We start from the raw sequence: 18,786 nt of genomic DNA on the forward strand, positions 1-18,786 counted from the left end.
AGTCTCAGCAAATAATCCTCTTCCCCTGCCTGTCTGCTGCAGGAGCTCTGTGCCGAATGGCCGTGACACGGGGCATAGCTCCCTTGTCCCAAAGGAGAGAACTGATCTCCAGGAGCTGGGCCATGACATGAGGCTCGATTTGGGACAAGAGCTACCTGCTATTGCCCCGGGGTATCTGCAGAAGGAGCAGGACCAGAGGCACACGCTCCGTGGCACAGCCTCAGCTCTTTTCCCTTGCTTTGGACAAGTATCTGCACAGACTGGGGTGTGGCAGTAATTTCTTCAGCAGCAAATGACACAACCTTTGGTGGTGGCTGTAGCACGGTGGCCAATACGTCTGGGGACAAAGTCTAGGCTTAGCAAAGGCCCTTACCCAGTCTTCCCACATGCTGCTCTCTGTGAGTGAACGACCACCCAGCTCTCACGCCTGGAGCCAGTTTTATGCAGGGGGGTGTGTGTGTGTGTGGCCTTTTTTCTCCCCGACTTGCACCTACATTGTACCCTTAGTCACAGCTGGCCAGTGTGGATACTCTGGATCACAGGCTCAAAACATGCTTCCAGTAAATCTCTCATTAGTAACCACGGGATGAGGTTATTAGTGGAGAAAATCTACAGAAAGGACACCATCAAAGCAAACATTTCAGAATGGAAAACAACCATCACGTCCCCCAGCACCTTCAACCGTCTTCAGCATTTGCTCACCCCAGGCGGATGCAGGGTTGGTTTAACATCCTCTTGGCAGGCAGCACTGTGGCTGAAGCCCCTCTCTCTGCCTTTTCTCAACTCATTTCCAACTAGAGCAGTCGGGAGACAAGGCGATAACTGGGATTGGTGTCTAGCAGGTACCTGTAGCGAAGGCTGCAGCACACTTCCTTGCTTGAGGCAAGCTCTGTTTTGTGCACAGGCCCTATAATCTGCGTGCACAGCAGCTGTGAGAATCACATTTGCAAGTAAGGTCAGCCTCCTCCTGCATAATGGGATCAAGAAAACAGGGAACTTGCTTAGTTTGCTCCTCGTCCCACTGCAATGCATTTTGTTAACTACTAGGAAGTAAGCTGACACTGCTTCATTTACTCCTGTTTATTTGGCAAGGACGTAGTTTAGCCAGCTTCTCACTGACACTATTTGATTTTTGGTCTCATTCCCAAAAACTTAAATTAAACTTGTTCTTTTATGTGCAGGAAACCTTTCCGTCTCATGCTGGCTTAGCATATTCTCATTCAATGAGGCATTTATAGCTCCTATTAAAATGTAGACATAGGCCACCAAGTAGGCATCTCGTAAATCTGTATTAGCACAATGTTCTTCAAGCTACCTCAGCCACTAAGTAGCAGAAAAATACCACCACAGAGGCACTTGGGAGAGAATTTTACCTATCTCCAGAGAATTATCCAGTGCAACGTGAGGACAGTTTTTCCTCAAATCTCAGAGAAATACTATTCTCCAGCTAAAATTTGCATCCATTCCTCTTCCACCATCATTCATGCGCTCATCTCCATGGTACAAAGACTAAATCACAAGTGTGTTCCTGAAAATACAACAAAACCGGCATTTCTCTGTGTGCTCGTTTTGTATATGGAAGGAAGATTGCAAAGTGCAAATCACGTCAAATTGCTTTCTGAAATATTTCCTTGGAGAAAATTCTGATTACCTATCGGCCAGTTTGCTGACAGAGGGACCTTCTTGGGGCACTGCTCACAGACCCCAAAAGCCGGCACGCTCGGCCCTGCGGCCGGAGGAGGAGGCCCGCTCCGCCGGCCCCAGCTGCTCCTCGCTCCCACCCCATTCCTTCTGCCAGCACAAACAGTTGCGGTGACCACGTGCTGACCCCGGCCAGGGAACGGATCCAGTTCGCTGCACAACCTCAGAACAACTGTTGCGGCACAAGGCAGGCAGCGCTCCACAGCAGGCGCGAGCAGGCAGGGCAGTGGGAGCCGGGACTGCCACTTTTAGCTACAAGTTTCAGTCCAGCTGCAGCCTCATGCTGCTTCCAGGCTGATAAGCACTTCACGGATATATGGTGCATGTTACAGCCTCTGAAGCCGCCCTGTCTTCCCACTGTCCTGTGCAATGCCAGCTGAGCAGGCTCTAACTGCAATCAAACTTTTTCGAAAGACAGGCCAGGGTTCAAACAACCCAAATAGATATTTGGATGGGAGACTTATTATGAAAAACATATGTGATTAGGAAGTCCTCCCTTTTGGATCCTAAGTTTCAGTGCTGGAGGCTGAAGACCGTACTGACCTGGCAGCAGCAAAGCCCTACGTGGACTGCGACGCGGGTTTCACACCCGCTCCCAGGAGCACTGTGGGCTTCCGTGGTGACCACAGACCCAAAGGACGACCCTGGGTGGGGGGTGACCCTAGCGGGAGCACGGCCTCTTGCCCGAGCGCAGCACGGAGGTCAAGAGCTCACGTCTAACCCCAGCACCAGAATTTGCTCGTGGTCTCGGTACATCATGTTCAAGGGCAATGTTCGCTGAAGTGACTCACTTGCACAACTGCTCCTCGGGGCTCTGGTTCCAGGAGACCTTGTTATCTTGGGCACGGGACCAGACCCGAGCTGGCTCTGCGCGGGGCCAGCCTGGATGCCAGCGCATCCGAGATGCAGCTGACCTGCAGCCTGGATAACCTACCCACAGACGACTGTCAGTTGCCTGTGCGGAGAGGAATGCGTCACGGAAAAACCACACATGTGGAGGGGGACTTGGGCTCCTGTGCTGACTTTCAAGTTTTCCTTTGAAAGGACTAGGTTTTCAGCTGTCAGTATCCCTTTAACTCCTCTTAGATGAAACTTGAATAAGTCAAAGCTCTACCCTACATAAATAGCTGCAGCTATTTAATGAAAGGTGTGTTTTCAAAATGCATTTAGTCAGGCTTGTGCAAAAATCCATGTAATTACATATAAACTTGGTATATGCCACACACACACACCAAAGGCTTCACACAGCTGACTTAGCAGCTGCTGGTGCAGGCAAGGCCGCCGCAGCAGGACTGGGAGAGCTACAGAGCCCAGGACACCGTGGCGAGTACAAAGGTCCAAAACTGATGACAGCGTGTGGGAGCGCGGCAGGAAACGGATAGCAGGCACGAATCTAGGGGAGCCTGGCTACGACCTGCAGTGAGGCAAAGGACAGACGCGGTTTAGGACGGCGGCTCTCCCCGGCTTTGCTACCCCCCACAGCTGCCAACAGAAGGGGTTTTGTGCTCCAGCCCAGGCCCAGGCAGCCACGTCACACCTGCGTCTGGCAGTGCCTGCTTTTGTCCCTTGCAGTGGGCTCCTAAACCTGACTCAGCTGCCTGCCGCCAGCGCAGCGCCGTGAGGATGAGTCCACTGACGTCAGTTCATTATCACCATCGGTGTTTCGGCAGCGTTGTCCAGCCGGGCCGGGGCTGAGTCACGCCGGCGGGGCAGCCCGGGGAGGCTCAGCCCGCCGCCATGCGTGTGTTTGCCACAGGGCTCTACCTACACTGCTGAAAACGCAAAAGGCTCCTGAGCCGTCTGCCTGGCACCGTTCTTGAGCACTCGATTATTATGAAATAAATAATCGCTCACCTGGCCACGGCGGGAGCGTCCGTGGTTAAGCAAAGGCAGCGACGCTTCCTGCAGGCCGCCTGCCGAAGGCTTTCGGGGGGAATTGCTTGCAGTGGGAACTCAACAGGCGTCTGTGGAGAAAAGCCGAGCAGCTGCGTCTGAGGCTAATTGCAGTTTCTTGACAGGGCTATCTTGGACACCCGTACAGAGGGAATTGCAGGCATCAGCCTGGCAAATTATGAAAGTAAGGATTAAAGTTCAGAGGTCTGCATGAGACCAAAATGCCCTTAACGCTTTCTGGCAGGTGATGAAAGGAAGATTTAATGACAGCTGCCAGATGGGAATCAAAGAAAGGACAACTGTGAGTCCGTATCTATCTCAGGCTCGCTGGCGAGCGCCAAGTGTCTGAGCACAGCACAGAGGGGGAACCCGACCCGGATAGCGCTGGGGTCCACTCAGGATCGCGGCAGCGTTACCTGGACTGTGTCTGGAGCCGTTTGGACGCTGCCCTGGCCCACCGCTGTCCAGCCGCCGGCCCGGCCCCACGCTGCTGCGCTTCCTCCCTGCAGCCCTGCGGAAGCTGGAAGCTGTTCACAGGGCAGAACATCACCACGACAGCTCTGAAAAAGAAATGGATGAAACCAGAGGACCATTGTGCCTCTCCTGTCCTCCCATCGCCCTGTGCAGAGACAGGATCCAGTGACTTGTCCCACTGCATGATGGAGCAGATCAGATCTGCCACATGCAGGGGTGCCCGTCCGGTGTCAGGAGAAAGAGAAGCTTGACAAGTCCAAATTCCCGTGCTTCCCATTTCCAGAATGTGTACTTCCAGGTTATCCAAGCAACTTGATTGAAATATTTTGTGAAGGGAAGTAAATTTTACATAGCAAGCATAGCCATGGCTTGGAAAATGGGCAAAACAAGCCATTAAAACGATCTCTCCCCTCCAACCCTCCTGTCTATCCCCACTGGTGCCTTCTGCCCCTTCAGCCTGAGTGCCACCAGGCAAAGCAGTTAATTCCGTATTGAGCACAGCCCAAGGAGGGGCAGGGATCACCCACAGCAGTCAGGCTGGCTGGGCACCAGGAGAAGAAAGGGGGACACGGTTTCTCCAAGGAGAAGAAAGGGGGGCACCGTGGCTAGCAAGGTGGTTTCCCCAAGGGAAGCTCAGTGCGTGCTCTCCAGCTGGGCTGAGCCCTGCAACTGCCCCAAAGGCAGGAGACTCCGTGGCATCACCCGGACTTGGGGCAGATGTCGTCCGTGTCTCACCCGGGAAGCGCGGCAAGGCCAGTCGCGATGGAGGTGCTTCGGGAAGTTCACACCTCCAGTCTCTCATCCACATCTTCTGCACCAAAAGCTTCTTTCCCCGCCGTTGTGCTGGATCCTGACTCGGCTGTCCGTGAGGCTGCAGGGACAAACTCTGCACAGCCATCCGGAGGGAGAGGTCAGGGCTCCCGGGTATCGCGAGCAGACAGGTTGGCTTCCTGAAACAACAGAGAAAAACAGCCCCTTTGGTCTAAATTCAACGCTTGCTTTCAGCTTCACCAAAAATAAAGTTGAAAAAACAAAGCTGAAACAAAGCACAGTGACCTTACTGAAACAAAACTGCTCAACTTTTTTGAAGCACAATGTTAAAAATGTGTTCAAAATATAGACAAAAATTGTGTCTTTTAGTTTGGCAACCAAATATTTTCAAACAGAAAATGGCTTTACCCAAACACTTTTGCTCAGTCAGATGCAGCAGCAGAAGGCATATCGCATATTTCCTGCTGAGGTATTTACACTCTAGCTTTATTTTATACATAGGCATAACACAGAACACAAGTTTTCATACAAGCAAAGGCAGCGGAGGAGCATTGTTACTCCTTTTCAGTAACTTTGCTCACAAATCAATCAACTGATCTGTGTGCTTGACATGTGTTTTTCTATGCAGTCAAAGAAATGGCAGCAGTGGCTTTTTCCAGACGACAGATACAGTGCATCCAGACGCATTCCCTCTTCTCCAAGGGGAGATGCACGAAGCTGGCAAATATTTGATCTGTGATGGAAAGTGACTGGACAAGCAACCATCCTCGCCATGGACGCACTCAAAAGAGGTCAGGGGTTTGCATCTGCTTCACTGCTTTGGCCAAATCTGTTTTGGAAATCAATACCAAAGTTTCCTCTCCCTGCAAGGTAGGAGGAGGGATCTGTGCACTTCTCAGACATCTCTGCTGTTTATCTGTCAAAAGAGAAGTAAGAAAAACTGCCCTCGGACTAGAAAACTTCTGGGAAAACAGAGAGTTTTACAGCATTGCCTGAAGTCATTAATATCTTGGCTTCAGGGAGCTACTGATATCTACAAGAGAGAAAACAGGTTTCAGCTGTTTTTCAGTTAACTTCAAGACAGATTTAGCTCTGCGAACAACCACAGATGGAGCTGCACTGACAGACTGTCTGCGAGATATAATCTGATATCTTGCAATGAAGTCTGAGATTTTAGTCGCTAATAGAGATACAGCAAATTAACCGAACTTAATTCAGATGGTCGTCAAACAATGGCTCCACCTGTTCTGCTGTGGTCTTACCATCTGCCACCCCCCTACCTGAGGCAGAAGAGGCTTTTCCCCTTTCTCCTGATGCAATACATTCTGTTAGGTCATGTCATGTCTCATCATTTCTGAAACGACAGGACGACAGGCAGGGAGAGCTGAACGAAGGAAACGTGCAGACTTTGGAAGCTTTCGTTGTGCTGTCCAAAGCAACTGAATATCTGCTTACCTCACCCTCTACGCTATGCTGTGAGAAACAGCTTCATAGCCAGCTCTTACTTTCCCAACATTAAATTAAGTGATTCCAAGACCAGCGTGCAGAACGGCTCTCTGCACCACTCCACTTTCTGCTTTACAGTCAGACCGTTTCACAAGCACACTGTACACTTAAACAAACATTATCTTGGAAAACTGATACTGCCATTTACGAGCAGAAGAAAAATGTCAACGCAAACAAACCTTTAAAGCACATGCTGCCAAAATCTCCGCGCAAGGGACTCTGTACAAGGATGTGACTGCAAAGGGTCACATCTTCAGCGTACGTAACGAGCGCTGGTGCGGGGAAGTCGGCGGGACTGTGCCGCTTTACACCTCAGATTGGGCAAGCGCTTCTGCAATTGCACAACGGATTCGGGCCCTCCAGAAGGAGCAGGGCTGCCGCTGGACGCAACAGCTGACCAAGCACGGTCTTTGACACAGCTTTGATTATAAGGAGCGCTCCCCTGGAGGTCTTACAGGCTGAGCTGGGCCATATGGCAGCAAAAGCAAGTTCAAAGAGAAGCCCCAAGTTAAATCCTGCGCTGGAAATCCTGCTGAGGGTGACTGCATCGTGCGAAGGTGCTGTCTGCCCATTAAAAGCCAGCTCGCCCGGCGGCGGCAGCCCACAGGAGGGGACAGGTTTCCTCTGCAGGGCTCTGAAATACCCAAGTTTTCGGTAAGTCAGCATTAGAGGAAGAAGCCTGAGCACCTAATAAAATGTTGCTTCACCGTGGAAGGGTTGAGAGGAGCCCGCTACGACTGCCCCCGTCAGAGATAACTGCGACGGGAAGCAACCGCGGGTGACTTGTAGAGGGGGGCTGCCGCCAGCGAAGCAGCGTGCTGCAGGTCAGCGCACACACGCACGCTCTCGGGCAGGGACCTCACCCCAGGCAGCCTGATAACCACCTCAGCACCGCCTGGCACGCTGGCGACTGCGATAAAGTGCCTTCGTCCTAGCCACCACCGCATTAGATCAGGACAGCTCGGTGACTTCAGACTGTTACAGGCTTCAGACCACTGCCAAGAAAGGTATTTCTTACAAGCAATAACACAAGCTGTAATGCCTGTGACTCAGCCACGCTCCAGAGCTACACTGCTGCACTACTTACATCCAGAAAGAATATCCGTCACCGAGTTCATATTGCCCCATAAACCAACCAAACGGCGCACAAACCATCCACCTGCATGGCCATGCGCTGCCATCCTGGGCTGTCCCTCCGCCTCTGCAGCGCTGCCCGCCTACGACAGCGCGGACAGAGCTCTGCCTTCAGAAAAAATACACTTGTGAGCAACGGGTTTTTCCAGCCCCAAAAGCTCCAGTACTTGGTCCTACAGCAGCATTAGCAAAGTAACACACCTTTCTGAAAAGCAGACGTCACTCGTTTTGATCTGCCCTTTGCCTCTTGCTGCCCGGGGCAGCACCTCCACGGTGCAGCCCTGGTGCGAGAGTTTGGGACGGGAGCTTGTGAAGCCTGCGCTGTTTCTCAATATGCCATGTCACCTCTCCTTCGCGGCGAGGCTGGAAGTGAAACTACAGTGTTTACTATAAACAAAGCAGGTATTTTAAGACTCTGTGGCCTTATTTACCCCTGTGGGTAAAACACTGATAATCAGCAAAATGTCCAGACTACTACAAGCAGCAGCAGTACATCCTGCGAGGCAGACGCCCAGGGGTAACCTCCATTTTCCGGGCAGGGATCTGGCTTTCACCCAGACCCTCCGGTGAAAAGGTCTCATGGAGCTTCTGACTTTTCTCATGCAGGAAAAGCAGGTCACTCAAAACCAACAAAAGACGTCACACCGCGTACAGATCAGCAAACGCGTCCCAAGATACCCTGCAGACGTGAAAGTCGGAGCTTGTTCTAAAATAAAGAAAAGCTGAGGGAAGACTCCCAGGTTCCTGGAAGGCTGATAACACGCGCAGGACGTTAACCTCAGCGCTTGCGTACCCCGGGCGCTCAGACTGTCTCCAAGGCTGTGGGTGAGGTCAGATTGTGCAACTCAGGACAGATGCTATCTGCGGTACGTAGTTCCCACCCGCCTCCCTCAGTTTGCTCTTGGCACTTTATAAATTCAGCCACAGCTATACTATTATACACTGCAAAATGCTCGTTTAATAACACTAAGCCAAGGGACTACTTTATCGCATTCCTATTGAAAAACCACAAGTCAAAATACTGTTTGCTTTCACTATTGCCAACGCTAAAGACTGTACTAGATATTGCACAATATTTTGTGCTTAGGTTTTAAAGAGCTAGTGAGGTTATTTCCCGAGCATCTTGGCTTCCGTTTAAAGGGGAATAATAAGGGTGCAATCTTCATGCTTGAAGGAAAAACGAAAACTTCATCTTAATTGTGAATTTGAAGCTAATCTTGTGATCTGTGAAGGCCTAACAGATGACAGTGCTTGAACACTTTTGAAACACTCTGATACAGAAAGACATGCAATTTTCCCAGACAAATCCTGCTTTCCATTGCAGACTAGAGAGCCAGAGCAAGACCCGTGACTTGTGCAGTAAGGGCGCACCTGGCTGCAACCTGAACATCACCTGGTGGCATTGCCATGACCGCTGTCCCAGGGTACCGCTCCTGCTCGAAGCTGTTATCTCCCAGGTATCACCATAAATCAGCAACTCCCTGATTTACGCTGACTCACCCAACGGAAATGGCGGAAAACGAAGGCGCCGCGCCGAAGCAGGAGCAGGCAAACATCGTGTCGCTTAGCGCTTTGCTGGCCGCCAGCCAGAGAGCTTGGGCTTAGCCTATCCTAGGGAAAAAAAAAAAAAGTTAATGTGGGAACTTTGGGATGATGTGTCCGCTCGGAATAGGTGTTGCGCATGGTGTGACACAAGAGCTAAGGCGCCGCGGCTGCTCGGTCTCCTCCTGAAAACCGCAGAGCAAGAGCAGGTGAGCACGTTCAGCCAAGCGAGCTCTTCCCTCAAAGTGCAGGTCCAGGCACATCCGTGGGGGCATGCCTCTGTATTTCAGCTTTTTACGTTTCCAGAAGCGGGTCGGCGTCACCCCAAGCACGCGGCTGAGGGCCAAGCCGGCCCTGGCGAGCTCTACCTTCGGACGCTCCCTCCCCATCGCGGGCCAGGTGCAAAGTTTTCTCGTCCCTGCTGCATGAATCAGCATTTCCTGCACCAATCATTTAACAAATGGGCGTTTCGGGAGGAGACCGGGCGCCTGGGAAGAGGGCGAGGGAGGAGATGCATGCTGGTGCGCTGTGACGAGCGCTCCGGGGTGATTTATCTGCCGTGCACTTTGCACCGCAGTGCTGAGCAACCACGTCAGAGCCACTGCTTTGTCTCCAGTCTCTTTTCCTCGGGAAAGCAAGTTTTTGAAGTGGTGGGTGGTGCACGGAAAGACCGGTGCTCCGGCCAAACACTCGTACTCCAGGCGAGGCGGCAGCTGTCACAGCGACGCACAGTCGCTGCGCTCTCCCTGGCTGAGCCGTGGTCGGTTACACCGGGAGCCCAAGGTGCCATGAACCGGGCTGTACGCACTGCTTCGCTTTGGCAGGATTGCTTCCATTTTTAGCTGTTTCCCCACGCTCAGTTGCCTGATCTCCACGACGGGGCAGCATCCTGGTAACAGGGATATCACACCCTCTCCTCATCGTAAAGGTGCACGTTGATTTCCTCCGGCAAAGCACCTGCTTTGGGGAGTTTGTGCAGAGCCGCACCGGGAACGCCGCTCCTGCCAGCGCCGAGGTGCCAGGCTTGGGGGCCGAGATGGCGTCCAGCCTCCTCGCCCAGCCCTGGGCACCCGGGGCCGAGATGGCGTCCAGCCTCCTTGCCCAGCCCTGGACAACCGGGGCCCGGCCTCCAGCCAACAAGCGAACGCGGCTCCAAGGACACAGCAGAGCGAGGCCGGGGGACACACGAGGCCAGGTGTCATGAGCATGACAGGAGGCCGGGTGACACACGAGGCCGGGGGTCACGACAGGAGGCCGGGTGTCACACGAGGCCGGGTGACACAACCACCACACGGGGGGCGCCCGGTCACCACACGGGCCGGTACCACAGCGCCGCCGTCACCACACGCCGCGCGCAGCCCCCAACGACCGCCGCTCGCGCCACCCGCACCCCCCAGCTGCGCCGCGCGCAGCAACAGCCGGCACCGCCCCGGTCGCGGCGGGGGCGGGGCGGGCCGCGGGTGATTTGCATGGGCCAATGGGAGGCGCGCATGCTAATGTGCTCGGCGCGGATTGGCCGGGGCGCCGGCAGGGTTCGGCGTGTGGGGCGCCGCGCGATGCAGACGGCGGCGGGACGCGGAGCGGGGTGGACGGTCGCGCCATGACGCTGGAGGAGCTGCCGGGGGACCGCGGCGCCGCCGGCAGGTAGGGCCGGGCCGGGGGGGACGGAGCGGAGCGGAGCGGGGCGGCGAGGCCGGGCCGGGCCTGAGCGCGGCTGCTGTCTCGCAGGATGGAGGCGGTGGGCGACGCGCTGGAGGAGGTCCTCAGCAAGGCGCTGAGCCAGCGGAGCATCACCTTCGGCGTCTACGAGGCGGCCAAGCTGCTCAACGTGTGAGTGCGGCGGGGAGGGCAGGCGGGAGGGCGGCGGGGGAAGGGGGGGCGGCCGCCTCTGAGGCGTCTGCCCCCCTTCCCTTCCCTTCCCGTCCCGCGCAGGGCGGCCGACAGCGTGGTGCTGTGCCTGCTGGCGGCCGACGAGGAGGACGGCCGCGACGTGGCCCTGCAGATCCACTTCACGCTGCTCCAGGCCTTCTGCTGCGAGAACGACATCAACATCCTGCGCGTCAGCAACCCGGCGCGCCTGGCCCAGCTGCTGCGCGCCGCCGGGCCGCCCGCCGACCTCCACTGCGTCCTCGTCACGGTGAGCGCGCCCCCGGCCCCAGCCACCGGCCCTCCCGGGGGTCCCCGGGCAAAGCCGGGGGATGGAGGGTGCCCCGGTGCCTCCCGAGCCCTTGCAGAGGGCCCACAAGGGGCTTAGGGAAACTTATCCGAGGGCAAGACCGTGTGGCCCCTTTCATGCACGCTTTCCTGCTTAACAACTTAGGCTAACCCGCAGTCCTAGACCCCCTGTCACTCTCTGCCCCAGGGGTCACTTCGCTTTACTAAAACAGCGCTGTCTCTGCCTCTTTTCCGCCCCCAGCACCCCCACGCGTCGCAGTGGAAGGACCCGGCGCTGAGTCAGCTGGTGTGCTTCTGCCGGGAGAGTCGCTACATGGACCAGTGGGTCCCCGTGATCAACCTCCCCGAGCGGTGATGGCAGCCGGACGGAAGCTCGCCGAACGCGATTGCACTGAAGTTTTGAAATGCTTTAGCGGTTGCTCAGGAAGTAACTCCCTGCCCTGACACAAGGATTACAGGAGAAAAAAAAAATAAATAAAACTGAAGTCAAGTGGGGTAGACTGCAGTCGATCTACGTGTTGTGTGGGACTGAAGAAAAGTGACTCCGCAGCTGGCCAGCGATGGGAACGAACACGGAAGTGAAGCCGAGCGAGCAGCCTCTGCGCTGCCAGAGGAATCGAAACCTGCTGGAAGAGCTGAGACACTCTGTGGCTGAGTTACTTACAACACCCAACACCCTTAATAGTTTTTAAAGTGTAACTTACAGTTTCTGGTTTAAATACCTTAAATATGAAAGAGCAAAAAAGGTTAATCAAAACATTTTTACATACAATTTTATTGTATTTTGGGATGTTAATTCTCAAGTTTATATTTTAAGATATATAATAACTTATTTTATGATATTGATGGAAAATTTATTTATACTACAAGCTTTTGGAACCAGAATACCCTTAGCAGTTGGTCTACAACCACACCACTTGTTTTAACACTCAGATGTTTAAAGACATCTACATTAATATAATTGTTTGAAATTGGATAGTGTTTTTAGATTTTTTTTTTTTTTGAAATAAAATGTTTAACCTCAATTCTGCTGTATTAGGTTTTACTTTCTTACTGCATTCAATAGTGTGCCCTTGAAAAGGCCGAGCTGGTGCCTGTGGTTCCTCGTCAGGGATGAGTGCTGCGTGTTCAGAGCTTGTCGTACAGGACCTAAAGTGGCATGTGGGTTTTATCCTGGGCCCCTCCCGAAATCATAAAATTAAAAAGTAGCTGATGCTGTTTTGCAGGAATTGTTACTTATTTTTCTGGACCACTGCCATTTACAGCACAGATCAAAGAACAAGAAGTTGTATTTTAGAGGCTCCAGCACTACCGGAGGCTTGAATTCTCTTGAAAGTTGGGGAAACCTGGCTCCTTTTACTAGCAAAACTTTTCTCACTGTCTTCCTTTCAGAAAAGCTGTTAATCTGGTTGTCTGACACGCATTACACCATAGAGCCACTGCAAACCCTTCTGCCCTTTCCTGAATTTGATCTTTGTGCTGCTCCTGCTTACTCTTCAAAGCAAAGCAGGGGAGGAAGGAATGCCGCCTTGGGAGGGTGCAGTGATTGCAATCAGTGTGGGCACGCGGTTCCTCCCAGGAAAAGCTGCGGTGTTTCCCTTGCTCCGGGTCTCCTGACGCTTCTCAAAACGCGGTTGCCTTTGGCCCATTCCAGGTGCAGAGACTCCAGCCCTGGCTGTTGCACTTTGCTCAGCTCATGCTTCAACCTGCTGCAGGGACCTCAGTGCTACTTTCCTGCGTAACACGGTGCCTGCTCCCTTGCAGCCACCGGGGTTACGAGGTTTCTGTGCTAGGAGTTAAACCCTGCTCCATGCCAGGTGGGTGGGACAGCGCAGGGAGAGCTGCCAACTCGCTGCCTCTTTTGTTGTACGTATACACACGCACGCCATAACCCCTGTGGCAGAAACCTGTCTCCTGGCCCCAAAAGAGAAGGAAAACAGGCTCCATCACACCCACAGCACTTGCTGAAGGCAACAGACGGCCGCCTCCCACGCGCCCCGGAGCCTCGCCGCCGAAGGATGAGCCGGGAGTCTCCATGGAGGCAGGTGACCTACATCGGGGCTCGGGCAAGGCCGTGTCCGTGCGCTCGCCGACGCCTTCCCGGGGCTCCTCCGCCGTGGGGCTGCCGCGCTGAGCCCGGCCTGCAGCTCCCGGCTGCACTGCTGCAGCCCTGTGTTTTTACGGCATGTGTCTAGTAGGAGACAGTAGCTGAAATCCACTTCAGAGGGTTTCGTTTGGTGTCGTAGGGCAGGAGGATCTTGTGAATTACCTGCTTCAGCTAAATGAAAAGCCTTGCAAAAGCAAATGCACCTCACATTATAGCCACCTCCACTGGCTACTACCTCGGTTCACACTTACTTAAAAATCCTTCCTGTTGTGCAGTATTGTAGAAGCAAAAGTGTCAGACATTAAAGAAAAAATTTAAACAAGTCGGAGTGCAAATACACGCAAATGTAACTCCATAGGTCTCTTATCCTCGGTTGCCCTAGTACGCCAGACTCGGCCGCCACTGTTGCTTGTTCCTAAGTCTATAAAGACGACAGATTAATTACTTCTTGGAATTAAAGTTGACTGCAAGCATTTGCTAGTTTGTGCTGGAAATGCACCCGAAACCTCTGAGCAGCTGGATGCTCACGGCCTTCCCTGCGGTTGACGGCGGGGAAGCGGCGACCGGAGCAGCCCCCGACATGACACACACACAGACATATATATATATGTATAATTAAAAGTTTTTGGCTTGGGGAGAAAAACCTCCTTTTCTGGGCTTGTAACAAACACCAGACCATTAACTCAGAACCAAAAAATGACCATAAAAGAATTACAAATTTTCAAGTGAAATGTGGTTATTTTTGGCAAGGTCGCAAGAAAGCAGGGCGCAGGGAGAGAAGCAACACTGAGGATTAATCACCCTCCTAACCGCAGCGCTAAATTAGTCTTAAACAAACAAACAAACAACCCACCTGTAATTCAGCTTAATTGAAACCTTTTACATTTCAATACTCAATACCCCTTCCCCGTGTCACTTGGAGCTTTTTACGAGGTCTCTATAGGAACAAAACACTCCTGAATTTCCCCCAGAGAGGGAGGCGACTGGCTCTGGGCACAGACTGTTTCACAGCAGGAAGGATCCAAAAAGTAATATGAAAGAGGGGAAGAAAAAAGAAAAAAAACACCCTCCGCCACCACCCCAGAACTAAGGCTTTACCAAGGATTTTTATGGCTAAACATGCAATGAGCGTTTTCTTTTCTTTTTCTTGATTTTGCTTTCCCAAGCGTGTTAACGCCCTGGGCACACCACACCACACCGCTCGGGTGCTGCTGCAGGCTCCCACTCCTCCCTCTCCCAGCTTTGCACCCTGGTGATGGACAATCTGGCCTACAAAACCTGCAAAATTTTTACCACGTATTCTCGTCAGAATTACTTGCGTCCTTGCCAGGATTTGGCCCCGCTGTGCTGGGGGCGAAGCAGCAGCTGCTGGCTGCCAGGGTCGGCATGGAGTCGGGCAGTCGCGTCGGGGAGACTCCGCGCACCGCGCGAGGAAAGCCAAGCGAAATGAACTACAACGAGAAGCCGCAGCCATAGAAAAAGCAGTAACACTTTAATGAAGAGTTTCAGAGACCCGAGGCTGTGACAACACCTGCTGCGGATTCCCTTCCCCAAGCAGACAGCCTTCCCTCGCATTGCCACGAGACGCGTTTCCAACAACCGAAACGTGTAGGTTCAAGAAGAGGCCTGCTCCCAACTGGTAGAAAGTGCGTTAGGTAAAAACACAGTTAGTCCACAAAGCCTGCTGCCAGCCGAGGGCAACTCGTGCTGACACGGCTCAGGTGGACCTTACGATACAAAGGCAATATAATATAACACGGTATTACAGAGTCAAATTAGAAAATCCAGAGAAAAACACAAATGACAAGCTGGCTTCTTAGTTTATGGTGAAAAAAAGTAGAAATACACATTCTGGAGTAGTATCAGATTCACTTTACACAACACAGAGGTTAGAGGCATCTGTCGGAAGAGCACCAGGTTGCAGTACTGCGGCAGAGCTATGCTGGGCATCGAGCCTGGCTGAGAACCACCCTTAAAGGACGAATCCCTTCACTCCTGAAACTTGCAACACCCCTGGATTTACATGGTTTCATTTCACTAATTAACGAGTCCATATTCATTTAAATTTTTTCCAATTCCTCTTCTTTCCTTAGATTATTTATACCAGAAGAGCGATGTACAAACATAACTGCTCGAGCTTCCACATGCCCCTACATATTGCATTTAAAAATACATAGTTTACCTGAAGATCTATACAACAAAGGTCATGAGAAGCAGTCGCTTTCATGTTATCATTTTAGCTGTCATTCTCAAGTGCTCTACCTAAAAGTGCGAAAGCATCTGAAAGAAAATTGGCACAATCTTTTCAAACCTACATCTACGATTAAAGATGCAACCGAGTCCTTTTGTTGCTCAAACGCATGAGAGCCAACAAAATAGATGCTGATAGAAATTCTGCCCCAACACTGTAACGATGTCAAAATTGCATGAAAAAGTAGAAAAATACACTTAACAGTAAATAGGTCTGAGGAAAATAATCATGAGGTTTTCCTTTAAAAATAGGCATACACAGCGGCACAGCTTTAATGGATCACGAGCTCAGTGCATGAACCATCTCGTGAGGGGCCTGGTGCCCACCGAAGCCCATCTCCAAACCTCTCCAGCCAAGGCCAGGCCCCCGGCGGCCCCTAAACCGCCTCTGCTTCCCAGCAGCAGACCAACAGGACGCTCTTAGCTCCCGCGGCGGAGGCATTTTGACAAAACCAAGATCACAGCTGCGGCACTAACCTTCAGCTTGAAAAACGCTGGTAAATTTTACATGACGGGAGTAACTGAGCAAAATGGATCCGTATGCCAGAGACCCTGCATCAGAAGCACAGAGTCGAGCTCCTCCTGCTTTATTTTGATCTAAGCGGAAATAACGTGAGATTGCAAAGCTCCAATTTAGGGGAAAAGCGTCGGCCAGACCAGTGTTACAGAGCGGGATCACGAATCAGTACCTACACCTCACTTTATTTAGGGGCAAACATCAGAGAAAAAAAACTACGTATTTAAATCATCTTTGTATCTGCACAGGTTATCTTTTCTTGGAGCTAAAATAAATGAATTAAACTAAAAAAACCTAACTAAACTATAAAATAAACTAACTAAATAAAAATGCTGATTAGTATGAGGACAACAGATTCATAGAAAAATGATATTTGGGCAACGACATGAAGCTATTTAACCTTCCTACGGCCCATATACCCAGTTTGGCACTTCAGGAACACAGCGAGATTTCTCCAAATGGTCATTCTTCCATGCCCAGATGAAGTTAACCACTACTGTTAACACGATGCATCATAAAATGATAGACTCAAACACAGTAAATAAAATCAGTGTGAATCTACATTATTGTTTTGAAAATGTCACTAGAAAAATAGTCTAATTATAAAAATAATTTGAATGTCAGCACAGAATAAGCAGTACAGTTTTCTTACTGTCAGTCTGGTATTTAGATTTTTGAACTGTTTGTTAAAGAGGCTTGTTAAAGAAAATATATAATTTCTCAATATATTATCAACAGTGTGTATATAATTTAATATAGAATTGACAAATATGCAACATAAGACAGTAAATTACAAGTGGTTAATAAGTTCTGTAAATACCATTACAGAAATGCACAGTTTATGGCAGATCACAATTTCAACTTCTGAATCGCTGGCTACAGAGAAAGATAAAACACATTTGTAGCCATCTGAACTCAATATTATTTTCTCTCCCCTCAGAGTTTTCTGTTAATACGCAATGTTTGTATAAATATTCCATTAAAGTTTATATATATATATATATATACACACACACATAAACTAAGACTTTGTAATATGCGTATGTATAAAATCACTTACTTGATGGAAAGGCCTGCCAATTCTATCTGCATAACCACAATCTGGATACAATTTGGCATTTTTCCCCTTTAAAAAGGAACTTAAAAGATCCAAATTCTGAATCCCTGCACAAAATATAAATGGGACTTAGAGTGACAGAACCATACCTCTACCTTAGCCGCAGAGCAAGTGAAGCACTAGCCTGCAGCCTCTAATTCTTTCGACAGTTTTTTTTAATACTAACACAGACTCCAACTAGAAAAGAAAATTTAGAGAAGTAAACTTGAAGTTGAAAATTCTGCTTTTTCAACCCCTCTTAAAAAAGAAATAAATCATCGGATACCTAATCCTTGACACTTTAGGTTTTACACTTAGAAAACCCTACCATGAGAAGCAAACGAATACAACCAAAGACGGAGGCATGAATCTCTGGAGTTCACCAATAGTTTCTACAAACATTTTCAAGGCAGCTTTTGCTAGATAATGCACTTCAAAATGTGTATGTGCATAAATACACATAAGTACACTAGCAGTACAGGTATATACTCCCTTCGCTGCATACAAGGATAAAAAAAAAAAAAAAAAACCTTAAACAAATGATGTTTAATCAGGATGCCAAACCTCTGACTTTCTGGTCTGTCAGCAAAGCTCAGGCAACTTTGGTCTTGTTTGTGTAACTTACAAACTTAAACTCAGACATATTCTCCTAGAAACACAGAGCCCATCTTGCCACACTCCTCCTCACCACACGAGAGCCATCGCAGCAGAGTCACTGGCTTTGTCCCAGAGCCCCCATTTTGCTTGACAAGAAAGAAGTTAATTCAGTTTGAAATCTTGCTTCCTAATAAAGATATGGAACAGAAGAACCGCTTTAAAAAGCTTAAGAAATCATTTATACACATGGTAAAAGAACAGCTGTTTTACACAGTTAATACCGGGTACCTTACAGACTATTTTTCTATGCACCTGCCCGTGGCTTGTTTTGCTCGGCAGAGCTGCGGAGGTGCTACTGCTCCCCTATAATATAATGCACGTTTTCTTATCCTTGAAAGGGTTTTCAGAAGCAGGTATGCCCATTAGCAAAGGATCTTTCTTGGCATGTTCTTCACAATAGAGCATTAGGTCTGCTGACGCTTTTGACACCTGCAAAAGGCAAGAGAAAAAAAAAAGTAATAAAATAACCAAGTATTTCCCCATAACTACTACTACCATCAAATTGACTCAGAGCTGTCTGCAGATACAAGGATTTTGTGCATGTAGGGAGATGCTAGGAAATCAACGTGTTACTTGGGTCCAGACTGCATTTCCCACAAAAGAGAAAATTTCAGGGGCTCTGTCCGAGGGCTAGCTTTATCCACAGAGAGGGGGAAAAAAGGAAAAAAAAAGAGATGAATTCGAGTGCCCTCTTCTTCAAGGTACTCTGAGGTCAGGTTGCGACACAAGGCAATGGTAATATTCACCTCTGTTACGGCTTTGACAGAGGACTAAAAATAAACAGGAGGTTTCTAATAAAAGCTTTTTATCTCTAAAATTGGGGTTAACACGCAGTATTCCCCAGTATTCTCAGCTGACTCAGTTTCTAGAGCATGAAATAAGCTCTTTCCTCTGCACAACACTATCCCTAATCTGAAGAAAAAATACCTACACCTAAGAGAAAGCACCTTTGCTGTGCAACTT

At 50.3% G+C, this 18,786-nt stretch overlaps 1 protein-coding gene and 2 long non-coding RNA genes across 13 annotated transcripts in view; 1 reads left to right on the forward strand and 2 right to left on the reverse strand.

Annotated features, from left to right (window-relative positions):
• The window catches only part of LOC112982240 (uncharacterized), a 36,637-nt gene extending 26,611 nt beyond the window's left edge, over positions 1 to 10,026 (reverse strand). For 8 of the 10 annotated variants that reach the window (XR_010390288.1, XR_010390287.1, XR_010390291.1 and 5 more), the window contains exons 1-5: positions 8,980 to 10,026; positions 4,804 to 5,018; positions 4,011 to 4,154; positions 3,556 to 3,665; positions 703 to 967 (exon numbers count right to left, since the gene is read on the reverse strand). This is a non-coding gene — a long non-coding RNA (uncharacterized LOC112982240). Of the gene's footprint in view, positions 1 to 702; positions 968 to 1,373; positions 1,526 to 3,555; positions 3,666 to 4,010; positions 4,155 to 4,803; positions 5,019 to 8,979 lie in introns of those variants that run through there. The other 2 variants (XR_010390290.1, XR_003258932.2) reach the window with 2 other exon arrangements.
• A 511-nt stretch (positions 10,027 to 10,537) lies between these two features.
• Positions 10,538 to 12,221, forward strand: GADD45A (growth arrest and DNA damage inducible alpha). Its single transcript, XM_026098510.2, has 4 exons — positions 10,538 to 10,665; positions 10,750 to 10,851; positions 10,954 to 11,158; positions 11,438 to 12,221. The coding sequence occupies exons 1-4, from the start codon at positions 10,622 to 10,624 to the stop codon at positions 11,549 to 11,551; spliced, it is 465 nt and encodes a 154-aa protein (XP_025954295.1). The 5' UTR covers positions 10,538 to 10,621; the 3' UTR covers positions 11,552 to 12,221.
• LOC135329076 (uncharacterized) lies at positions 11,943 to 18,129 on the reverse strand. 2 transcript variants are annotated; one of them, XR_010390297.1, is made up of 2 exons: positions 14,619 to 18,129; positions 11,943 to 13,718 (listed from the first exon to the last, which is right to left on the reverse strand). It is a non-coding gene; the product is annotated as an uncharacterized LOC135329076 (long non-coding RNA). The 2 variants fall into 2 exon arrangements; XR_010390296.1 differs by having other exon boundaries at positions 14,597 to 18,129.
• Positions 18,130 to 18,786: the final 657 nt, after the last annotated feature.

This window comes from Dromaius novaehollandiae, chromosome 8 (genome assembly GCF_036370855.1).
Source record: "Dromaius novaehollandiae isolate bDroNov1 chromosome 8, bDroNov1.hap1, whole genome shotgun sequence".
In the NCBI taxonomy this organism is placed as follows: Eukaryota; Metazoa; Chordata; class Aves; order Casuariiformes; family Dromaiidae; genus Dromaius; species Dromaius novaehollandiae.

What these genes read in the sequence shown, in the direction of transcription:
- GADD45A (XM_026098510.2), top strand. Translation starts at nt 10,622, where the DNA reads ATGACGCTGGAGGAGCTGCCGGGGGACCGCGGCGCCGCCGGCAG. An exon ending in GACCGCGGCGCCGCCGGCAG is followed by an intron (nt 10,666 to 10,749) that starts GTAGGGCCGGGC and finishes GCTGTCTCGCAG; the next exon opens with GATGGAGGCGGTGGGCGACG. An exon ending in GCGGCCAAGCTGCTCAACGT is followed by an intron (nt 10,852 to 10,953) that starts GTGAGTGCGGCG and finishes CGTCCCGCGCAG; the next exon opens with GGCGGCCGACAGCGTGGTGC.